Source organism: Aythya fuligula, chromosome 1 (genome assembly GCF_009819795.1).
Source record: "Aythya fuligula isolate bAytFul2 chromosome 1, bAytFul2.pri, whole genome shotgun sequence".
Taxonomy (NCBI): Eukaryota; Metazoa; Chordata; class Aves; order Anseriformes; family Anatidae; genus Aythya; species Aythya fuligula.
Window position 1 is genome coordinate 93,380,752 of NC_045559.1, and position 25,083 is coordinate 93,405,834.

At 41.5% G+C, this 25,083-nt stretch overlaps 1 protein-coding gene across 1 annotated transcript; it reads left to right on the forward strand.

The window, feature by feature from the left end:
* The first annotated feature begins 399 nt into the window (after window positions 1–399).
* On the forward strand, window positions 400–24,929 carry CD96 (CD96 molecule). Its single transcript, XM_032194072.1, has 13 exons — window positions 400–454; window positions 2,983–3,408; window positions 5,903–6,012; window positions 7,448–7,670; window positions 11,067–11,122; window positions 14,353–14,443; window positions 14,717–14,893; window positions 18,363–18,437; window positions 20,350–20,424; window positions 22,406–22,486; window positions 23,162–23,251; window positions 23,638–23,761; window positions 24,821–24,929. Exons 1-13 carry the CDS (start codon window positions 400–402, stop codon window positions 24,927–24,929), a joined length of 1,692 nt encoding a protein of 563 aa, XP_032049963.1.
* The last annotated feature ends 154 nt before the right edge of the window (window positions 24,930–25,083 follow it).

Genomic DNA, 25,083 nt, shown 5'->3' on the forward strand with positions numbered 1-25,083 from the left:
AAAGAAAAAGCAACATTTTCATATGTTATGAACCATATATTCAGTTTTAGACACCTGCCAGGTTTTCAAGGGAGAGCTTAAACCTGTAAAATGTTTACTCTGACTTCGTCTGAAAAGACAGAGGGGGAAAAAAATACAGTCTTCACCATGGGCTTACGGCGTAAGCAGTGTTTTCAGCATAAAGGTTTCATAACACGTACTAATTTTATTGCTCAGACAGGAAACTGAGGCTTTCACGTTTAATGAAGCATTTCTTTGAAGTCGTGCTAGCACGATGAGCGTGACCGTGCTGCACATCTGCCTGTCTGCGCGGGGCAGGCCATTTTGACTTCCTTTTCTGAGAAAGTGCCAGGAGGAGAGCTCTGAAGTATTTAACTAACCGAGCTTCATCAAGACAAGATGGGAAGATGGTTTTTCCTCGTCCTTGGCTTACTGTCTGCACACAGCGCTGCAGGTAAGTGTGGCAGCGGGATGCCTGTGCTTGGCTTGCAGAGCAGGGTGCTGGGGAGGGTGACATTTTCAGACCGAGGGTGAAAAACCTTGTTATTAGGTCTCTCTAGAGCAAGCTGTAACTACCGACAATTATGTTCTGTTTTGTGACAACTTTCTAATAACCTTGGTAATATCGTGCAGCTGATGAGGAGCAAGTGGTTTGTGCTGATGAGCAGAGCCATCTATTCAAACGTCTAACCTGTTTTCACCAAAATAATCACTGAGAACATCTCATTTGTGTTTAGCACAATGTGTGCTCATCCCCAGTCGGCAAAAAGTCAAACTGTGGTTTCAAAGAGCAAATAAAAATCTCCCTCTCACACACATACCTGTGTGTGCAGGGAGAGAGAAAGAACCGAAACATTATTAAAGGCAAGGATAAGTTTTATGGCTGCAACCCTTAAGCAGACTTTCTTTTCCCCATCCAGCCCTCTGTGCCACTTAAAAGGCTTGAAAAGCCTGATGATGCTCACAAGCCCCTCTGCCCTCAACAGGTTGATGAATCTGAATGCAGGAGCACTTATTGCCAGCTAGGAAGCAGAATTTCATGTGTTGAGCCTTTCTTCTGATTAAGAAGAGAAAAATGATGGTTCATGCATTTGGCTGGCATGAAAATATGCAATATCTAGCATAGGCTGTTCATATTTTCCATGTCAGTGAGACAGATTGGTTTTAAAAGGCAGGAAAATAGTTCATAGAAGTTTTCATAGAAAACAAAAGCCCCCAGCTGCAAACAACAAAATAGAAGCCTCAAGACATGCAAGAAAGTTCAATGCAAAACTATTTAGAGAAAAGTAGGACTCCTGCTTTGTTCTGCCATGATTGAAATAGCATTTGAGTTAACAACATGAAGTTAGAATAAAACTAGATTAATTATATTGAGATGGCAACATAAAGTTAGGAACTTTTGTGTGAAATGGTTTTACTTAAAATAACCTAATGTGATAGACTATTAATAAACAATAATAATAATAACAGATTCCTTATAATTCTTGGTGGGCCTTCTTTGCATGGTCCTTTGACCTAATACAGCATCAGTCCGTGACAGATAACTTGCTGGGTCACTCTTGCCTGCTAGTCTGATTGCATTTTAGTTACCTTACAGATGCAAAACTTTCAGTGTAATCAATGAGCATTTGCTATAATTAGATCCTCGGTCCTACGAAGACAGTTTTCTGTAATTGTTCTCACAGCACATATCCATATCAGGCTTATTGTTTTCTACCTTCCTATCTGTTCCCATCTCGTGGAATTGAATTAAAAGTTGAATGGTGCATGCACAGGGACAAAAAAGGAATTGAAAATTTGCCCTGCAAAGCTTTCCATGCACATATTCCCTGCATGCTCATGTCACTCTTCAGCAGTTGTGTCCCAAACCTCAGCTGGCTCTGCAGGGATGTGAGAACCTGTTCCTATTTTTTTCCCTGCCAAAGACCAAGCTGGTGGCGAAGGTGACAAGTAGGCACCTGCTTTCCACAGGCACACACGGGGAGCAGCAAGTGCTGGCAGTTCTGGGGACACATGGTGGGATGCAGGACAAGTCCTCAGAGCAAATGTACAGTGATGTTTTGAAACACAGGAAGGGTAAAATTCAGTGACAATTCTGTACTTGAGGACATCTGTGCAAATTTATTTTTGCATTTTTTTTTTTTCTTGGAGAAAAGGGCCTGTTGTGTCTGGATCTGTGGGTGAGACAGCACCTGGCTCACCACAACTGCCCCCATACCTCAATTCCTGATATCCTCAAGCTTGTCAGTGCCCTGCACACAGGGTTTGGGAACTGCAAACCTCTTGTGTGCATGAGGGAGGAAGGGAGAGAAATCAATCTTACAACAGCACAGCAGCAAACAAGCAGCTGAGGCTCATGTTGAAAGCCCCTTCATTTCACCGATCCATTACTCCTTTCTATGGCACACTGAGGACTGCCAATGTGCTTTATGAAATTAGTTCAGGAAGAAGCCATTCACAGCAGGGCTGCTTCCTCTGACACTGGAGTGGTCAGCGGTTCAGGCCATGCAGGAGCCATTTAGCAGCACAGAGGTGAAAGAATGGCTTCCTGCTGAAGTGCCACAGGAGTGGGAATGGGCAGGGGCAGTTGCACAAGGCAGGACCAGCCATTTGTTCTTGCAAAACAGAGCTGGGGAATGAATGGTCCCAGCTTCTGCTTCATTTATGTCACTTGAAAGGTTTCCATTTTCATGGGGCCTCTCAGAGCTCTGTTGCACTTCACAGTGAGAGCGATGGGAGCTCCCCACCCTCCTTCGGGCAAGTGCTGCTTTGCCCTCTAGGTTCCCCTCTGCAACCAGCAGAGATCTGCAGTATCTCTCAGCTGTAAATCAGGAGATTTACTTGAAAGAGGATTGTTGCAGCTGTGGGCGTGAGCCTTCAGAGTTATCTGGAGCTAAGGCACCAAATCATTTATAAGGCAGCTTAGAAGAAAGCTTTGGTTAAATATTTCTTGTGCTGACAACTGTCCCATTTGCTTTTAAGGCCAAGCTGGAGATGTCATTGCACACACAGAGGTGGTCCATGCTTTGCCAGGTACCGATGTGACCCTGCTGTGCACCTTTCCCAAACCACAGTCCACCTACATAGTACAGGCACAGTGGTCCAAGACCGATGCCAACCGTCTGTCCAGAATAGCTGTTCATCACCCCATTTTGGGCACCCATTACTTCGAATTTCTTGAGACCTGTTCCAACTTTTCCGTGTCGTTCAGCACCAGGAAGTGCTGCAATTGGGACGTTAATGAGACCTCGTGTTTTCCTGACTCAAACTCCTGGTCTGAATGCCAGCAGTGGGCTCTGCACTTGAGAAATGCTACCATCTCCCTCAGCGGGCAGTATGAGTGCAGTTTTGCTACTTACCCATATGGGACAAAGGCTGCAAAAATACAACTTATCATCAAGGCAGAAGGTAAGTAACTACAAATGATGTTGTTTTTTCATAGCAGGGAAAAGGGGAGAGGATATCAGGTTAGACAATCATTCCTTGGTCAATGTGAGTGGCTTGTTTGATGTTTGCAATGGTGTCGCTAAATGCTGCTGCTTACAGTTATGTCCCAGGAACTTTTCGGTCATTATCCAGCTCATGATTAGGAAACCTTCATTGTTTGGAGGAACATGAAGTTAGAGGGGAACGCACAAAAGATGATCAGATGGACAGTGTCCATGCTTTCATTTTGGAAAATGAAAGGAGGGCTGGGATTTGCAGGGATGGGTGTTAGCACAGCAAATGGATGTGTGTCCCCACCTTCAAACCAAAATGGAGCAAAAGAGAGGGTTGTTTAGGATGATCATGGGGCTGGACACTTGGCTTGTTTTGTCAGCCAAAAGGAAGCTGAGAAGCAGCATGACTGCTTTTGGTAAGTAAGCCTTGGGGGAGAATGTGAACTCCTGGGAGGATATTTAAATATCCTGGCGAAGGAATAAATGGTTTTCAATAGGACGTGAATGTATTTGGCTACAAATTAAACAACAGTGCTGACCACTGGTGCAGCAACTTTGGGAACAGCTGCTTAATGCCAGCAGTGAGACCAAAGAGTCCAAATTGCCATGAAGATGGAGCTGGGCAGGGATGTTGGGTGAGCTGGGCAAGTTTGTAGTCGTGCTGGAGAGGGATTGGATTTGATGACCTCAGAAACCTCTTTTGTGCCTATTCGTTTTTTGCTAGCGAGCTGAGGAGGATTAAAGTAAATGCAACAAACACAGCTAAGTTTCATTTCAGAGCTTCAAGGCCAGCATGCTCAGCCTGGTGGTGTCCGGGGCTGTATCTGCAGCACATTTTCAAGGGCTGAGAGCAAGGTAGGAGCAAGGGTTAGCAGAGAGCAGCAGTGTCCATGGGTACAGTTCTGTTCTTTGTACAATTTTTCTTTCTTTTCCCTAATATAGTAATAGTTACAATCAGGCATTGCTCCTCTTCCTGTGCTAGTGCCCTTGGCTGATACTGGCATGTTCAAAGCTCTAGCTGCTGTCTACATGCATTATAATGTTAAATGTGGGCAGCTGCCATTCATATCAGCACTGTTGTGGATTTTTCAGCCACCACATGATGTAGAAATTGGTGCTACTGATACCACTTCCTAGAGAGAACTCAAAAGTTTAATTTGCAACATACCTCTTGCCAATTTGCATTTTACAGTAATTAGATCTTTTGCAATGATCCTCATCCCTTCAAAAGAAGGGAGAAGACTTTAATGCAGCCTGTGAATGGGATGGAGAAGGGCAGCAGTCATCAATAAACTACAGCTCCCAGCTGCATTGAAGTGAAGTGAATCCAGGTGGATTCAGCTAGTAGATACAGATACAGGAAGAAAAAATAAAATAATAATAATAATAATAATAATAATAATAATAATAATAATAATAATAATAATAATAATAATAATAATAATAAACAGAGCAGCAGATGTATGTAGGATTTGCAAACACAAAGTACCATCACCACCAGGCTGTTAATGGAAACGAAAATCAAAGAGAGAAGGGAAACTAGGTAGCTGCAACACGTGATGGTGAGAGCAGGCAGAGGCTGTCCACAGGCTGAGCTCCTGGGGCAAATGCTCATCTTGGTACTTCTGTGGGCTGTACTCTGCACAGCACTTTATCTGTTTTGTCTCAGCACATAAGCCAAATCTACCAGGGGAGGAAAGCTCAAGAGTGTCCAGGCAGGCTGTGGCAGAGAGGCTAGCTGGAGAGCTCAGCACTTGCCAAGGCACTGGCAGCATCACCCAGCTACACCACTGCTCTTCCTGCTTAAACATGGGCATGCAGGCAGATCTGACATTTGGACCAGAGCTGTGCTCTGCTTGATGCACCACTTCTGTCTTTCCAAAGGTGAAATTGAGCCCTGTATCAGGAACGGATAGGGTAGAAGTTGCTGAGATACGTTTTTAAATAGAGGACAAATGAAAGAGTAAGAGGCAGAAGGCAGGTTTGAGAATAATAAAAGGACCACTTACACTGAAAAGCAGGGTTAATCTTAACCTGCCTGACTGCTGAACACCTTGCTTAGTGCAAAGAAATTCTGCAGAGAAAAGGAAATACAGGTGCACAAAATTGGTTTGAAGGTTTATTGCAGTGGAAAAAATCATAAGAGAAAAATGGAAGCTCAGCTCCGAAAGGAAATGTCTCAATCCAGCAGTTAAGCAAAGGTTTTTATGAATTGCACAAAAATTTGGATAAAGTCATGAATTAAAGTCTCGAAACTACATCTGGAATTGGATGCAGGGCTTTCACTTAACAAATGTGTCTATGGGTAATGGTTGAAAATTACAGTTCCCTTCTAATCAAAAAAGTGCCTGTTCCTCGAACAGCAGTCAGCATCAGTTCTTAAAGCATGATGAACACCATGTTTCTGATTTTCCTCCTTGGGCTTTCTGTTGTTGCTGTTGCGGTTTTTGCGATGCTAAAAGAGGAGCAGCATTACGTGAAGGAAGCACAGTTAAGCCAGACTTTAGAAATCCCATGCCTCGAGAACACGACCTCAGCAAACTTGTCCAATTACCCTCTGAAGTGGGTAGTGGTAAGTCTAAATATTATTTCTTCTCAAGTACAAATTATGGAAGAAACTACAGGGTATTTTTGCAGATAGAATGAGAAATGTTGGATTTTACTGCATCCTGCAGAATGTGTTAAACAATAGCTATCCATCGCGATGGACAGTAATAATAAAGGGAAAAGTATAATTGTGGATTTGCAACATAGACACCACAAACAATCACAGTTAAACAAACAAAGAGGGAAAATCCCCCCTTACTTGCTTTTAATTTGTCATGAGGACATGTAGAGAAGTCTTACCAAAAAAAAAATTAGCAAATGTAACAACTAAAATATTCTTTGTATCAGATTTCTCAGGGATTTTTGCAGTAGTGAAGCTTTAATGTCTGAAAAATACAGTTACTGCGTAGGTTAGTGAGATATCAGGCTGCTTTGAAATGGGAAAAAAAGGTTGACTGTAATGGTTTTTTTGCTCTGTTGACCTCCATGTCACAGACGCACACTGAAGACATGCAAACCCACTTATCTAGCTAACCACATATATAAAACAGCAATTTGCTGCGAGATCTAAAGCTAGTTATGTTTTTGTTCTGCATCTCACTTTATGGATAAATATTTGTATGCATGTTTTACAGTAACCTTTTCATTAACTCATATAAATATCAGCAAGTAGTGTGCTTGAGCTTTGCCCATTAGTTTTTACCTGGTGTCACTGTGTTGTTATTGTTGAGGATTATCTTAAAGGCGACTTTCAAATATTTAAACTTTTTAGTATTCTGTCTCATGTCATTACCTATTCAGATCTCTTTGCAGTGAACTCTTAATTTTAAAATCATGATTTTTTTTTTTGTATGGAGTATGTTTACCCTTAACACTTTTCAGTGCAACTAGCTCACTCTACAAAATGAAACAGCAGAGGAAAGGAAAAAAACACACACAAAAAAAAAAAAAAAAAAAAAAAAAAAAAAAAAAAAAACACAAAAGGTCAGCACAATGACACACGGGTCACCGTGCATCATTTAGAGGACATCTTGCAAATATATGCCAAGGCACAGATGTCCAGGATGTGCTGGTTGCATCCATATGTCAAGGTGACTGGCACACAGGCAGTCTGAGGAGATGACTTTGAGCTATTATTAGTAGGTTTTCACTATTTAAAAACTTCCAGACCAGCAGCTCTGTTGCCCTCTGTGCGGGCTGCAGGGGCCAGGACTCACAAGATAGCTATTTACCCTGTAGTTTATTGGTAAGATGATGACCGCTATCAGTTTTGAAGTTCTGGGGGATCTCCTCATAAAAAGATAATGTATTTGGGAAAAATAAGTATTGGAAATGTCCACTTACACCTACTAAGTGCTAGGGGTGTGAGGGAAGATTTTCATAGTGGGAATAGTGTTGACCTACAAAAACAGCAGGGGATATCCAGTCTTTACAAGTTATACAGGATGATATATTTGCAGGAGGAAAACGGAAAGAAAGAGGAACTTATAACCAAGGAGCCCTCCCATCCTGAGGTGTATGGGAATGGCAGCATGCTGTACAAATGGAGAGTCCACCTGGGTCTGAATAATGCTTTAAAGATTTTTCCCACCAAAATTACTGATGATGGCAAGGTGTTTTCTTGCCATGTGGTCTACCACCCAGAGAGGATCCGGAAGAGCAGCACCACCGTGAGAGTGTTCGGTAAGGAACTTCCCTCAGCTGTCCTCGTACTTTTCTAAAAGTAAAGCTTCTGCCTGCTTCTGAAGGCGGTAGCTTTTGAAATACACTTTTATATATTCATATGTACCTGTGTGTATATACATACACATTTATGTTGTTTTTTTTCTGCTGTAGGAAGTTAAAATATTTGTAAATAACCTTGTAGTTCTTAAAAAGAATTTGAGGCCATTCTTCATGTGTCTGGCATCAAAAACATTTGCTCTACTCCACTGAGCACATAACAATACTGGCATGAAAATTACCATGATCTCACCCATGTGTGTAAGGTTACATTGGCACATTTCAGCTTACAGATAGGTGTGTTGGTCATCAAGATCTCTGTGCCCCAGTTACAAAATGACCATGCTGCCTATGGTTAAGAACTCATGGCCAACATTTGCTAGGCAGGGAATGTGATTTGGAGCTGTCATTGCTGCAAAGTCACGTCCTTTGGAGATGTGATTTATAACTGCTGCCAAAGGCTCTGGCTCTGAAAATGAGGTCCTGTCTAGGAGGGTCTCAAATTGGTCAGGAGGGGGCAGGGCCCATGTACTGCAAACATTGGCTGGTATTTCATGCTGAAAGCCTTCCCCATCTTCAGTTTCTTGCTCTGTTCCCTTTTCAGAGGTTTAGGAACCACTCCACAACTGGGTAAGAACAATGCTGCCCAGGGAAAATGAGGCTGTATCTTCTTCTGGTAGAGCCGTGGGTCTGAAAAACACATTTACAAGTCTCCTAAAATGAATGGTTTTTAGCCAGTGGGTGTATCAACAGTCCCTTGACTGTGGCTGCTTGTCTGAGGAAGCCCACAGCTCACAGGTGGCACAGTAATGCAAGGCTGATGCTTGGGATGCAAAGAAAGATTCAGCAGGGTACAGTGGGGGGAAAAAAAAACAAAAAAAAACTTTCTGTCGGAGGGCTGTCAGTCACTGATGCAAGAGAAATGAAAATAGAAGTTAATGATCTTAGATTTCCTCTTGCATTTGCATGATTCAGACATGGGTTTTACTCTTAAAAAATCAACATTTGTCAAGCAGCTACAGAGTTACTTGGGTAATCATTCAAGGACATTAAGATACTTGAACTCCCTCTTGCCCAGATTGATGCTCTTGCCTTGTTTTGTGTCAGTTAATGAAAGAGGTTGATTTTTTTTATTATTATTTTTTTTTGTGTGTGTGTGTTTGCTTGTTTTCTCTGAATTTTTGTGTCATATATAACCCACACCAACTTAATAAGCTGGTACAAGAGGGGAGAAATACAAACAAGAGAAAGAAACCACAGATTTTGTTTGTGGGTTTTTCTGAACATCTCATGATGTTCCCAGAAACTACTGGCTTGCTTTACTGCTGGTAGTGCCACGCCATCAGGAACTGGGAGAGAACAAGTGCAACCCCATTGGCTGGGCGGTGTGAACACAACAGACAACCCACGTCTGAGGGACAGCAGTGGTGCTTCCCCAGAGATGCTTGACATGGCCTGGGTATGACTGAAAGCTGGGTAGAAGCATGGGAAGTGCAGGAGTGAGTCTCTCAGTGAAGCTGAGGGTCTTGATAAGTTGAATAAAATATGTTCAATCAAGAGCTTTTTTTGAGGGGTTACTTTTAGACTGCAGTGCTTAAAAATATGTCTTTTTCAGAATGGAGTTCTTTTAGGTACAAGTTTCTGAGAAAATGTATGGCCTTTTCACATGTAACTTTGCCAAATATTGATTTCTCCTTTTTGTAAGAGTAAAAGCTCAGCAGCGGAAACCACTATACTAAATATTGAATATCTGCTAGGCCCAAACCATTGGTAAATATCCTAGCAAGACAAATGAATGTCAAAGTGTTAACAGGGGCTGAGATGTTAAATGGAAAAGATCTATTAGGTCATTCTGAGCTGTGCTTGAGAGTTGCTTTACGGAATAGTTACCGAGCAAACACATCCTCTCGAAAAGCAGAGGCCACATCCAATACAGAAGAGGAGATGCATTCCCATTATCATCAAAACCCTAAAGGAAACACAGGCATTAGGCTTAATGTTATTTAGTCTATCAGCCGACTTTTAGCTCCTATTAGAAGATCTAGTTTACCAGACATTTTCTTACACCTGAAAGGTTTCTCTATCTGCCAGCCCCACTACCACCAGTACTATTTTGGTGAGGCAGAAATCTTAAGATATTTGTATTCTGATAGGAAGGATGAACCAAACAAAAGGAAGAAAGAAGAAAAGAAAGAAAAAAAAAAAATCCTTCCAAAAGGCTAGATAATCACAAAGCTGTAATCACTAAATATAGGTCAGTTCAGGTATAACCAGTCTGTAACAATTGACAGAAAAATGGAAATTGGAAAAAGAGAGAGAGAGTCCTGGGTAGATTGGCTTCAAAAAATGACAGGAAAACTTGAACACATCATCTCGGCAGGGAAAGTAATGAACTGAGGTGGCCTACACTGGTTTAACAGAATTAGGCAAAGAAGAAAAAAAAAAAAAAAGATACTAATGGTGGGGTTAAAGTTGATATTTAGCTTGGAAAGAGAAAGAATGTGGATCCAGGTTCTGTGCTTGTTTCCAGTCCAGTTTTAAGGCCCAGAAAGGGCCAAAGCATGATTTATTCAAGGCTTTTGAGACTTGCTGTTAACCTCAGTTTCAGCAGTTTTTATCTAACTGTCAGCATTACTGGAATCCAATGGGTGATTCAGAAACGCCAGCTAAAAGAGGCTTGTGGTACCTGAAAGTTGCATCTATAGTCAGCTGTGCCCAGAACTGAAATGCTGTGCAAAGGGAAAAAAAAAAAAAAAAAAAAAATAAAAAAGAAAAAAAAAAAAAAAAGGAAAAAAAAAGTTTTTCCATTTCTTGTGGATGTGGTCATCAGAAAGCCACTGCTTTGATGTAAAACAGAGCTCTGGGTTTCCTGGCCAGGGCAGGAAGAGCCTGTGGCATGAGACTGTCACATATCTACCAGAACAACAGTGTGGGGAAAGGTGGTACCCAAGATCAATGGACAGTTTGGGGGATGGCAAGGGATGGCTAAAACTTTTGCAGATAGCTTTGACAGCAAACACCTGGAGGAATCAACAGCTGGAACAGTGATGCCCTGCTATCAGAGCTGTGGCTGCAGGATGGCTTTAGGTAGCTTCAACAAAGCCACACAGAAGTGTCTTTGAAAGGCAGACAAATACACTGCAGATCTTGTGGTAGTAGCTGCTGATGTGTGCTTCTAAACCACTTCCTTGACCTCAAATTGGAGCGGTGCAAGCTTTTATCTTCCCAGGTATGTGGGTGGATGTAGGATTTAATTTGAACTCTCTTTACAAAACAAGGCCATTAAGTCTCATTAGAAGCTGTTACTGTGACCTTTGGTAGCCATTTTGTTAATATGTTTTTTTGTTTTCTTTCCAGCCTACCCTGAAATCTCTGCTAGCCTGCAGGAGGGCCCAGCTGGCACCTCACAGAAGGTGAGCAGTGCTGGAGCACAGAGAGATGGCTGTGACCGTGACCATGGCTGCTTGTTCAGGGTGCTCTAGGCAAGCAGGGCCAGGCAGGCTGTGCTGAGCCAGGCAGCAGGGGGGACCTCGAAGTCAATGAGCTAATGTCAGTGACTCATATGCCTTCTTCTGAGTGACTGCCATCCTCGCAGCAGTGTGCTGATTCAGTGAGAGCATGTTGGAGCTAGCTGAGGGTTTCTCTGTGGGTTGGGTAACCTCTGACCTTGCATTAGCCCTAGGGAGGGCTCTGGTACAGGGAGGAGAGGCTGTGAGGGGTTGCTGGTGATGCAGGGGACTGCGGGTCCCACAAGGGATGTGTTAGAAATTTTAGAATGTCTGTTATATCCAAGTTCAATCATTTTTAGATGAGCAATTGGCTATTTACTGAAGGTAAATGTGACTTTTTGAAATAAAAATGCAGATGTGGAAAGCATGATATTTACCCAAGGGAATAATATTGCATCGGATAGGAAATTAAAATAACCTGGGACGCCATAACTAGTCAGCTTCTGAGAAATAGGCAAGAAAACAAATACAAATTATTTGTGGGTGGTCCACTCCCTGTGCTTGAGTTATACATGGTTTACAACCAGCTAGTCAGAAAATGCTACTGGTTTTATCTACAAAGCTAGCATTAGTCTTTCACAGTAATATTCTTCACACCAGGACATGGAAACTACTATAAAATGGTCTTGAAACTTAGGTTTTCCTTTAAGTTTTAAGTAAAAAACTTATGACATTTTAATGGCTATGTTCCAATATAGAAAGTACCCAAGGAAATGTTCTCATTCCCCAGTCTCATCCATTTTGGATTGCATATAGTGTGAAGAAATGAGCAAGTTCAGATAGGTTCTTAGGAAACCTGTTGGACCACATTATCCATTCTTGCTGATGATGAGAAATTAGGGGTCGAAGCAAAATCATCTGGGGAAAGAATTTAAGGCTGTTCTCTTCTGGACTGCTCATACTTTCCTTCTTTAAGCTATAATTCTTCACATACGTGAAAGGCTGCAGGAAAAGTGAAAGAAATAGCCTCTTTAATGCACTTGTACAGAACCAGAAGCAGCAGGATTAGATCCTGCAAGGAAGATTCAGATTAGATATTGGGAAAGCCTTCTTCATGGTAAGGGCTGGTAAGGACCCCAGGAGAGGCTGAGCCCCCCCACCGGGGCTGCAAGGAATAACATGAATATCACTGATTCTAGCACTGAGATTAGTTTTGGTGGTCACTGTCAACTGCATTTTCTAGTACAGCTTGTCAACATTTCCTCTGTAACTCAGAGATGAGCTTCAGCATCACTGAAATGAGAGCTGATCCCTCTGTGACATCTATCTTGGGCAGAAATCCTTCTGAGTCATTGCCTTGTAGTCCAAGTAGATGTGGTGCTGCTCCGACTTAGGGTTGGGGCTGGTCACAGCTCTAGGCTGCTACCAAATTACCTACCCTGTCAAGGGGAAAGCGATGGTTTTGCCAGGCAAAATGTATCATAATGTGCTCCAAGCACAACTCAGCTGGAGTAATCAAATATCAATGGAGTGGCTGGATCTAAGTTGGAGGGTCCTTGTTTAAAACCGAGCACCTACATGTGTGGGGGTATCTCTTTTATCACCTGCTTCCTTAGGGTAAAACCTAAAAAGAAAGCCTGCTGTACAGCTCTGGCTGTACTTAGCATAAAATATATTTGTAGCCCCTCTAACTGAACAATCTTGCTACTTGTTATGATGTCCTGCTTCCTGTTGCATCCAACCAGGTTGAAACTTTTGATCTGTAAGAATTCCATATTAAGGAAGTTTTCCTCAGAAAGAGAGCTTTTGGGCAGGCAGAGGCTTGTGTTCACCATATCCACCTGTGTTCAGACTAAGCCTGAGCTAAACCATTCTGTAAAACCACTATATTCTCCGTGGTGACTTATTTTCCCTAGTAGTGTTGGACCCTGCAGGTGTTTGTCTATCCTGTCCTGCTGAGCAGAGGAAGGGGTGCTGCTGTCACAGGGCTGACCAGTAGAAACTCTTCAAAGAAGAGTTGGTCCATTTTTCATCTCCAAACAAACACCGACTGCTTCCCCTCTCTGTTCTATGCTTTCTCATTGGGCTTAAATCTACTCTGGATGTCAGATTAGTATTTCTTCACAGGAAATATCTATAAAAATATTATGAACTAAAAGTGGCTGAATAATAAGGGAACAATGAAGAGAAAAGAGGGGAAAGCAATTACACTGAGATCGTGACTATTTACAATGGCAAGGAAAGAGTTTCAGCTGGATAGTCTCAGTCTTCATAATGAATGTTTGACTTCTGCTGCCTGCAATATATCAAACTTGCTTTCAACTAAATGTGTTGTGTGCAACCCACTTCAAAAGTGGGTGCAAGAGGGCGTTGTGCAGCATTAAGTCACATATGAATGTCTTGTGTTTAAATGGACAAGGCAATTTCTCTTAGTGCCATAAGCTACTAAGTAAATGTAATTGGGAACATCCAGGCAGCATGCAGATGAGACCTCGCATCTTGCTAGTGCCCACCCCTTCATCCAACCTTGATTTTGAGGTCCAGTTCTTCCCTTTCATTGCTTGAGGAGAAAGTGAAATGAGCACACAGATTTTTATTTTTTTTTTAACAACTGGCGTACAGCCAGGACTACTGCATCTAACACATGCGATTTCTTGTGACTTTTGGAAACCTCTTAAGTACAATGCCCTCTACAAAGGTATCTAATTTTGTATATTCAACATATTAATGTGCCAGGTAGACTTTTAATGGGATTTGTCTCCTTATCTGCCCAATAAATAAAAGATTTGCATGATAATCAGGAGGTGTCTCATTCTTGCCCCCTTACCCTACACATTACCAGTGCCAGTATTCCTCCATATGAGTGTTTGTCCCCAGAGGGCTGGGCTGAGTCTTGGGGGGTCACCCCATGCCTCTCCAGCCACTGAACTGAACTGAAGCCCCATTGAAGCCACATTGAAGCCCCATCACCCCCAGGGTGGCAATAGGGGTGTCCCTTAACTTTCCTTCAACGGTGTCTCCAACTAGGAAAATGGTAGGGGAAGAAGTGCAATGTGGAGAGAGTACTTCATGACCAAGGAGGGTGGTGTGTAAATAAGATTGTAGGAGCAACTCTGTCCAGCATGGATTTTGAATGTCAGCAGTGGCAGGCAGGAGAGAATGCTGGAGGCTAACTGTTTTTCATTGTCCCACAGCCTAATGTGAGCTGCATTGTGAGGAAGGCATTTCCCAAGCCAAGCATCGTGTGGTATGTGGACCGAGCAAGACTGACGGAGCAGTCTGAAGGTAATAAGTCCCATTAACAGGTCAATTACATAACTGTAGAAATGATTCAGAGGAAAAGCAATGGTTGCTAAACCACTCCTGCTGATAGGAGCATGTAGGTGTCCATCTGGGTGGACTGCTTTGGATAGCATCTCAGCCAAGAAACCTTCAGCTATATAAGCTTGCTTTTCAGTACTGGCATTTTGCACGACTGATTTATAATTTGAAGTGTTATGAAAAGGGGTTGCAGATTTTTTTTTCTTTTTGTGTGTGTGTTTATTTTTTCTTCTCCAGAAATGTCTGTTGAACAAGAAGACTCACAAGACAGTGATGGTTTCTACCAGCTGAGATCTATGCTAATGTTACAAGAGACCCACCAGGCACATACAACATTCTTGTGTGTATGTCTGTTTCCCTTCCTCAGGAATGAAACATGGAATATTTCATCAGAAGAAATATTTCTTTCTTTTGGTAGGTTTTTCATAGATAGGACATATCTGAAATGTTAAGAATACCAAAACACGTATTCTCTGCTATTTAAATTACAGAAGAAATGGGAAGTGTATGGAAGTTTTGTTAAACACATTCATCACACAGCTTGAGCTTTCTGGCAGGTTCCTTAGCTCAAGTCTTTAAATGAGCCAAGAAACCTGACAAAAATGCCTGAGTAAACTCATCAAGTTGAGAAGAAAAGCAACTCCTACACAAATATAAGATGTTTGGTATTTGTTAGGCAGTATCTTGCTGCAATTCCCATAACCAAAAATACACTAACTTAGCTACATGCACCAGTGAGCTGTTACAACCATGTATTTCTCACTGAGGGGTCCTGCAGAGTGGCTGGCAAAAAGGGCAGACAGACTTCCTTTAGCACCCTCTTGTGCACACCTTGTCTTCAGGTGCAAATGCACAGTTAAACCTTTTTTTTTTTTTTTTTTTTTCCTTTTTCTTTTTCTTTTTCTTTTCCTATTATGTATGTTCCTTGCTGCACAGATAATATAACAGAACTGCTGGCCCTGGAGCAGCCTTCGTGTGTACACCATGTACCCTGGTAACTACTTACACCTGTATTAGCTTTTGGCTCTGGATATATTATTGGTATGTTTTTCAACAAAGACTACGTCAAAACCCAAAGCTTAGTCCCTTGAAATATAGCTTTGGAAGGAAGGGAGATGAATGATCATTTTTCTTCAAAATTGCTCATTTCACCCAATTTGCAGTTTTGTAGAAATGTATTCAAATCAGAGAGACATCAATTAAAGAAGTCTACATTTTTGCCTGTGGGCTATACTAACACTAAGATAGATCCACTCTGTATAAAAATGTTAATGTATTTATATGTGACAAAAAGGAGGAAAATTAGTTTAATTCTTGGCAATGTTCTGTGAAGGTGCCATACTAATGGCACAAACTCCAGACTACATTTTCAACCTTTCTAACAAAAGCCTAACTTTTTTTAGGAACTGCTTTCATCTTTCTGTTTTGTTTTTTTTTGTTTTTTGTTTTGTTTTTTTTTTTTGGTTTGGTTTGTTTGTTTGTTTGTTTTGGTTTGGGTTTTGTTTTGTTTTTTCCTTTCTCCCTCACAGACAATACATCTAATGAAGCCTCATCCCAAGCATTTACCAACATGGCTTCAGAAGGTAGGATAAATTAGAAGACAAAATAACCTAGGTTATGTTAGGAGTGCATCTATAAATTCTTAAAGCTATTAAGCTATTGGAGAAACAGTTTTGCAGACTTGCTTCTGAGTGAATAGTAAGGTATCCTTTTCTGCAGCTATGACTTCAGAGCAAATACAATGCACAGATACTTTTGTGATGTAATCCATCATAGTTAAACCCAAACATAATTAAACTCCGGCCTTGAGGGGTGCTTAATGTTCTTTCTGATGCTTCAGCTAGCATTTGAATATAGTTCTTTCATCACTGAGCTGGTAATTAAAAATAACTTCCCTACTAATGGTTCGACATTCTGCTTAAGTACACAGCCAAGATGCTCAACACTTTTGCCTAATTAAGAAACTGATGGAATGTGTCTTAATTTGTGTAAATTTGGAAAATCTGTGCTCTGCCCCTGCAAGTTTGTCTTATTGTCAGCTTATCGCAGATAGACAAATCGTTCTCCCTGAACATCATCTGAAGTGCTTTGGAGATGTCTATCCTTGGATAGCTTGTTTTGCTGTGTACAGGAGACAGCTGTGTTTCAGCAGCGGGTTATGTGCTTGTGTCAGATAAATGCTGTAGATAAATGGCAAGGAAAGTGGTGTGTTTTTTCTACATAAGCTTCCTCTTACTTGGAATGTAAATGATGCTTGGGCAGGACCATGTCTCTGTTGTGCTTGGCCAGATGGTTAAAAGCCCTTCAATTGCAAGGAGTAAATCCCTATCTCTGTCCACTTCTTTGAAAACCTGGTGAGCACTTTTCAGGGAGGTGTTCATGATATTTCCTGCCAGGGTTACAGCCTCTGAAATGCCTCATGAAAGGAGCTATGCAGGTGCCACCAGCAGATCACATATGTTATTTCAACCTGCATGCTAATAAGGCACATATGTCTGCACGGGTTAAAACCGTGTAACTCACTGCTGCTTTTTGAGTGAGGTGCAGATCAGAGGTGGTAGTGGTTCCAGACCCTTTGGCCCCCAAACCTTTGCTTTCCCTAGGGGTTACACAGCAAAATTCCCTCTGGTGCTTCTTGTTTCTTGCTGGACCACTTGGCTAGGTATGCATTGAAGGATTATTTGGAAATTGTGTGATGCACTTTCTCTCACTCTTGAGCCCTTGAATGACCCTCTTTTCTAAAGCAGAATAAATACCCTTTTCATCTTTAGTAAAGGTGTTTGCTTTGATTTGTTATAGACCTTGGAAATTCAGCACTTACATCTGCTGTCATGACTACCTCAGGTAAGGAAAAATTAAAAAAGCTTTCCTTATTACTCAGTCAATAGATGTATGATCTTTGCTTGACCTTTTCTTAAATGCCATGTACACAGAGCCAGAAGAATGTCAGTGAGAGGTCAGCGTGCCCTGACACTGGCAGTACCTGTAATGCTCTTGGATGGGAATTTGTGAGCTGCAAAGTCAACCGGGAAGAGAGCTAACACAAATCCTACTAAAGCTCTGTCACATTAGAACAGCATGTAAAATGGCATGATGAATACCAAATGTTATTCTTATACCTTTTATAAAATGGAATAGAAATTCTATAAAACCATAAATAATTTTTTCCTGTTATGATGGAGAGGTGCTTGTGACAGAAAAGAAGTTTAAATCCCCATTTTTATCTTGACCCGACAGCAGCATATCATCCTTATTCATTAATGATATGGGATAAGTGTCACTGCTTGTCAAGAGGAAGCATATGGATAACCACATTAAACTATCTTCTGTAATTGATAGGAAAACCCACAAGAGAGTGTGATCACCCAGGCCTATACAGTTGTGACATGTTGTGAGACCCGCTTCTGGACAGGCCCCAGCTAGGCCGAGGACTACCACTGGCATGTGCATAATCCACCCCATAGAATCACAGAATCACAGAATTTTCTAGGTTGGAAGAGACCTCAAGGTCATCGAGTCCAACCTCTGACCTAACGCTAACAGTCCCCACTAAACCATTTCCCTAAGCTTTACATCTAAACGTCTTTTGGCCATTAAACTGAGCCCTATGTGTAAAATCACAACTAAGTAATAGCTGGCCCATGTGAAAGGGTCTGCTTTAATCACCTTGACTTTTACTGATTACCTGCTGAATAGATGGGATGTGTCCTGAGCGTTTAACCTGCAATCCCAACAGTAGGCCCCCGTCACAGTCTGTATTTTCTCAATGCTTGCTGCAAGTTCTTCGTTCTATACTCACCTGAGTTGTTCTATGATTTCTTAATTTTAGTTTTTAAGCATTCTACCAACTAAATGGGATACTGTTTAACCTGTGTTTCTTTAGAGCATCAGTTTACATTTTCGGCCTTCCCAGATTTCACAACTCGAGCAAGTTTGGCTCACGCTTCCACAACACAAGGTAACAAATTTGGCCAAAATGATTTCCATATTGCTTCAGCATGAATCACAGCATAAGAAACTCCCATTTTAGAGTCAAATAGCATGTACAAAATGGCAGCACAGGCATCATGAGGAAGAGGCAATACAGCTCCACGGTGCTGAACCACTGCCTTCCCCTCCATAGCACCACAGTATCCATAGCAAGAATAAATACAGTCCATGGTGTCTGCAGCTGTCTTACTCTCCAGACAAAACAAAATGCCTTACAACAGGCTGACTTTCATGAGCCTGTCAGGTGTTGATTGTCCTCCTTCACCTGTGTGATTCAACCCTGCAAACTTCACTTAAAGCAACCGCCATTATGTTACAGCAATATTTGCCCAGGTGTGAGTGCAATGCAATTGGTGACATGTGAAGCAGTACTGGAGGAAAAGGCTGAGCAAAAGGATTGATTCTGACCCAGAAGAGCACTGTTTGGGAGGTGAATACCTTCATATGAAGCCTGGGGTAAAGATGAGGTTATATATATGTATGCCAGGGCAGGAACAGAGATTGCAGCAGCAGAGAAATTAAATCTGGCCTCTTCTTGGGCTGCACTCCCCACCCACTGAAGCAGAGACCTGGCTGGCAGCAGGGCACTAAGGGGGAATAATTTTGTCTGTAGGACTATAAATATACAATGTGAATAGAGAGGCTTCCCCTTACTGGGTTGTACATCATAACTGCTTGGGAAGGTAAAATGTCAACGTCATAGTGCAAGCCAAAGTTGAGCCATTTCTCTGCTGTAAATAGCCCAGGAAACAACTGCCTTTTAAGCAGTGTCCCTGACATGTGGCAGGAGCACTGTACTGAGTGTGGGTTAGTGCTGCACATCTCTGTCTTGCTTCTGGTTCCCACACCAGTCCCACCATTGCACTTGCGGTCAGACCTTTAGGGATGCAGCTGAGTCAAGATGCTAAATCCAAGCCTGAGACTTAAAAAAAATAATAATAAAATAAAATAAGGTGGTGGGGGTGGTGTTTCAGTTTCCCTTATTTCGCATGTTGTTAAAATGAAAACCCAAGAGGCAGATGGGAATTAATACAAGAATATAGTAGTATAGTACACAGAAATAGATGGGAGGAGGAGGGGATGCAAAGCGAAGGCTCTTAAATCCATAGCCTGGTCTTTCCTTAACCTCCATCTCTGTTGCCAGAGATCCCCAGGCTTTGACTGCTAAGTTATAGCTGCATTTCTCTTTCTCAGGTTTGTTCAGATGGCACAATGGCACTTTTCCAAAAATGAGACAGGTGTAAGGAAGATGGTCTCTTTTTAGTAAATGTGAAATATTCCTCATGGACAGATAGAGGTCTACTTGCTAACCACCATCTGTCTGCATCTGAATATCAGATAAATAGCTAGTTCATCTCCAGAACACTCACTGCTTCAAAAGAAGATTCAAGAAAAATGTTGGTATTTGAAGAAGTTGGTATTTGGCGCCAGCCCTTGTAGGTGTGAATCCCCCTGTACTAATTTACTCAAAACTTCTCTTTGCTAGTTGGGAAAACAGTTTCATCCCATTGGACCTGGTAAAACCCTGTCCAAATTTAAGTTTACTTACATCTTTTTCAACACTCTCCATTGATTTCAGGTTGAAACAAGCCAGTACAATCACAGTTTCTGATTTTCAGCTGAAAGCCAAAAATTCAGGCCTCAATACCCCATGTTTTCTCAGTTTATTCGTACAGATCACTAAACTCTTCTTAAGTTTCTAGTTTGTGACAGACTTTTAAAACCAGACACAGGATTTTCTGGCGATGTCTGGGAGAAGCTAAAATTTCAGATAGTAGTTTACAACTATGTGACATTTAGGGAAGAAAGAGGAAAAAAATGAAGAACAAATAATGGGGTCCTCAACAGCAGTTTTTGCAAGCATATGTGTTTTTCAACAGGAGAGCTGATTTCTGCCACAGAGACAAAAAGCTATACCAGCATCACAGCATTCACAGAGAATGTGACAACAGCATGTGAGTAGATGATAAATCTCCTTTGCTTGATAGGACTGTAGCAGGAATGCTATGAAGCTAATTAGAGGTGCTGCAAAGTACAAATGTCGTATGGACTTAGGATGCACAGCTGTGGTGGTCTGGAGTCTCTGACGAAAAGTGCAGCAGCAGGTACTCTATGTGGCTCTCAGTTCACAATGCCTTTGCCAAGCCCATGACATCTGCGGTGTTTATGTTCAGTTGTCACCTGATAGTCATCGTGCTGCCATCCAAAAATCATTACTAAACATGGAAAAGTAGTGTCCAAACAGAGAACAAACATCAAGTGGTGTCATCTGTACTAGCTTTTTAATGCTCCACAAAAGCATTCCTCTGCTGAACTGCACTGAGTTAGAAGACAAAGGCTCAAGTCTTCCAAGCCTTAAGGATTTGCAGCAGTGAAAGAGGAATGAAAAATGTTTCCGTATACTGCTTTTATTAGATGTATTTAATTTAATAATATTAAAATTAGGAGGGTTACTATGCAAATGCATTGAGTATTGAGGGCAGTTTATAGACAAAATAAATTACTGGAGAAGCTAAATAAAATCACAGAGCAGCAATGAAATTGTGAGCTAATGTGGGGCTATAAAGGCTGGCTAATAGCACATCGGAAGGCAGCTTCATTAAAGACCAATGAATGAAAAAAAGGTGGAGGTGGACATTTTTTCTCAACTCTTTCCCTTCAGAAAACCTTTGTTTGGCAGCAGAATGCCAGAAATTACTTTCTTTTTTAACATCTTGCTTTGTGCTTTCAGGACAGGCAGGACCTGTCAGTGCGCTATTGTATTTGTATGGCAGTCATCTTCTGCCTGAAGTGCAAATACAGCAGCCACTTTCATTATTCTGAATGTATTTTTGCAGCACACTGGTGGTTATATACTGGCATATAACCCACAACCACACATTTAGACTGAAACCTTGTGACAACTCCGCTCGCTTCGCGATCCTGCTCGTGCATGGCTTGCCCGTTGCAATTTTGTTAAAAAGCACGCTGAACCACATTTTATTTAAGGGAGGTACAGCACCACTCACTGTCTTTCCTACATCCACGTCTGCCTGACAGCTAGCTGAGGCATGAGTTTGAAGGGTCTTCTGTGAGGCAGCTATAACTGAGAACAATTCCAGAGCACACAAGCACCGGTGTGCTTGCTGAGGCATACCAATGCGTTCCAGTATGTCCTCCCAGAGCCACGGGGCTCCTGCAATGGGGATTATCACTATTAGCTAAATTCTCTGAGGCTGTAACACAAACCATTATGTAAATAATAATATGTAGCTTTCATTGGCATGCTGTATAGAGCACAATGCTTTGAGATTTCTAAGTGTATGTCCCTTTTTTTTTTTCTTTTGTCCTCTTCTAAATGGCACGTCTACCATGCTTGCCCCTGTAGAATTTAATATCTGATAAACAAGGAAAAAAAAAAAAAAATGAATTAACATCAAAAACTCTTAGTGAATTTTTAGAGTGCCCTAAAAGTGGATTGATTTTTTTTTTTCTGATTGTAATTGAGCATTCATATATGCTTGAGTGCATATATATATAAACATATATTTGGTAGTTGTTTTTTTTTTTAATTAAATGTATTTATATATTAGCTATGTATTAAAATATGTATCAATATATGTATATATGCACATATATATGTATTTTTAAAAAAAATCTGTCTCTATATATATGTATGTTTGATTGCTTAATCTCAGTCAGAACCAGCATCTCATGAGAAAGCTAGATTTTCCTGGCTCAGTCTGGTTACTCATCTACATCATTTAAACAATGGATTTTTTTTTTCTTTGATCTATAAACCAGCAATTATATGAAAGACTCTCAGGTATCTCTGTTATTCCATTTGTTGTTTGCATCAGGGAAAAATGATGATATAAAATAGCCACAGTTAAGCCTAATGAAGCAGTCACGTACAGGCTGTTACGATCATTTAAGGTTATTACTTCTTTTATACAGATCTGAATGATTCCACCACTGAATCCCCAAAGAACCTCAAGAATGCAACACTCTCATCTGGGGATACAACCCCTGTGCATAGTAAGTGCTGTGATGGTTCTGCAAATGCCGTATAGCTGTCTAGCTGCATATTTTAGCTATTGTTTTGGAGGACATGAACACAAAGACAGCTTGAGAAAACAGGCATGTGTCCTTAGGCAGCACTGATCTTAAAGGCTGGTTGCTTAACTGTATTAGGAAAGGTAAAATGTCTGTCTACAAACAAATGAAATATTATTTTTGTGATTCAGACACAGCTCTTGATACAGGAGACTGAGGTTTCACGCAGTCATGGCAGAAGCAGACTCTGTGTTGCTGCTAAGCCACTTAGTATCTTTAGCTTTTTCATTACCATCAAAGAGGCAAAAATCTTATCGTTCTCCCAGACTGCTGTGCAGCTCAGCGCTGGCTTGCTGGAATATCTTAATAGGTATTTACCAGTATTCCCTGTTTCTTCTAATGTCCTTTAATTTGATAAAAGCACATTTCTTTGCCTAGCAGTAGCTTGTAGGCCAAAAACGCAATTGTCGCACAAAGTGAACTTTGACACACAGACTCTGGAATTTGATTTCCAGTCCTCAGCAGGGTAAATGATGGTGGCTTCTAAACACAGAATCATAGAACGGTTTGGACATATTGTTTGTTGAAATAAATAATAATAAAACAAAACAAATAACAAGTAAGCTACTAAAAATGTTTTGTACCATATCTTTGCAGGTAATGTGTCCTTCAGCATAACAGACCAGCCCGTTTCAGCTACCAGATGGAAAGGTTTCTTTACCATCATCCCACTGGTCAATAGTACTGGTAAGACATGATCCTACAAATCCTAAGCAGTGGAAATGGGTACTGGGGGTGTGCTGTGACATGCTGCCTCTCTGTGGAGGAGCTCATGGGGGAACAGAGAACACCAGTGGTTTCCTGATGAAGTGCTTGTCCGGCTGTGCCTAAATAACCTCATTTAACCACTGGGGAGTGGCTGAAATCAGCCTGCAAACCCAGCCAGAACACAAGTCCATGAATTGGAGCAGTGATGTTCAGGTTTTACAGTGCTCAGCCTGGAAACCCGGCTACCCTGTATTGGGCTGGGGCCACTTTGTCTGCAGGGCTGGGGAGGATCAGCAAGCCAAAGGCAGCAGGCACAAACATCTCTCCTTCTGACCAGGTTTGGCTCATTACTGTGTCCCTTGCAGGCAATGTGAAGAATACAGTAGCCAGTCGCTTCCCCTGGCCAATGGTGGTAGCTGTCATGCTCCTCTTCTGCAGCTTTCTGATAGTGTTAGGCATCAGGAAATGGTGTCAGTACCAAAAAGAGATGTAAGTATCAGCAAGGGGAACAGAATGGGTGGGAGGTATAGTACAGCACAAACTCCAGTCTCTGGTGTTTGGACTTCCACCTGAAACTATCCACAGTGTACAAGGCCTTTAAGTATGCGGATCACTAATGCCAATTTTTATACAGGAGCATGCAGTGTAGAGTGGTCTCAGTCTTCTCATCCATTCTGTAGGTTATCTCTAAAATAAACCTTAAAAAAAGAGCTGTAGTGCAGGTTTGGTGCATACTGTAGAGTATAAGGGAAGAGTGCAAGTAATTTTTTTCCCCCAGAGCCTCCCACTTCTATTAGCCTCCCTGCCACCTGCCTTTGCTCTCTCATTTTGCATGGTTACTTGAGGACATACTTTAATGAAATTGTACTTCTAGGGTACTACAGGAGTTGTGAATAATGTATGTGAAAGTAGGCTACCTGATACACAATCCCAGTCAGAGAAGCACTGACTTTGTAATTATGGCCAAAGTTTAATTCCTTAGTAAAGCATTCAGAAACCCACTGAGGAGAGTGGTATCTAAAAGGCAATTATTTATAATCTTACTACCATTACCAAAATGTTTGAAAAATCATGGAGATCATGGATCATTTTCTGTCCTAGAAAGTCCTTTCAAAACATAACAACAAACCCTATACATCAAAGGTAAAAATTGAATTGATTTTTATCACTGATTTGGGACAGGACTTTACTTTATCTTGGCCTATAAATTGGCAAAAGAAAAAAGTTACGATTCTTTAAATATATCTTCAAAGAGCAGCAGGAGCAGAAGATCCCTGTGATGGCTTTGAATGGTTCACCAGGGCCATGATCTTTTTTTAAAACATGAATAAAGTAAAACTGTGAGGTGGGAGTTCAGAAAGCCATATGGACACCAGGAGTTGCATTGGGGCTGTAAAACAGAAACAGGGAAGTCACAATGTGTAAGAGCAAATGTCAGGTGCTGTTACACCCTCTGCATAGTGTCCATTTACTTCCTCCTGTGAACATTTTACAAACGGTCTTTCATGTGGCTTTTGTGTTATACCATATTTGTCTCTTCCATTGCAGTATGAACAGACCTCCATCTTTCAAGCCACCGCCACCTCCCATAAAGTACACATCCATGGTAGAGTCTGACGGGACTCCCCCATCCTACCACGAACTGGAAAACCTGTAACATCGCCTGCACTGCTTCCGTAGTGCACAGCGGAAGACTGACACAGTTAAGAAGCTCTGTCTTTAAAGCAGTGATTACAGGAGTTTGGTGTTAATGACCCATATTAAAATTCAGAGTGCCTAAATGACATTAATGTTGGCAGCTGAGCACTCCT

Coding starts and splice junctions, on each gene's coding strand:
- CD96 (XM_032194072.1), top strand. CDS start 400: ATGGGAAGATGGTTTTTCCTCGTCCTTGGCTTACTGTCTGCACACAGC. Junction 7,671..11,066: donor CACCACCGTGAGAGTGTTCG/GTAAGGAACTTC, acceptor TTTTCTTTCCAG/CCTACCCTGAAATCTCTGCT. Junction 14,444..14,716: donor ACTGACGGAGCAGTCTGAAG/GTAATAAGTCCC, acceptor TTTCTTCTCCAG/AAATGTCTGTTGAACAAGAA.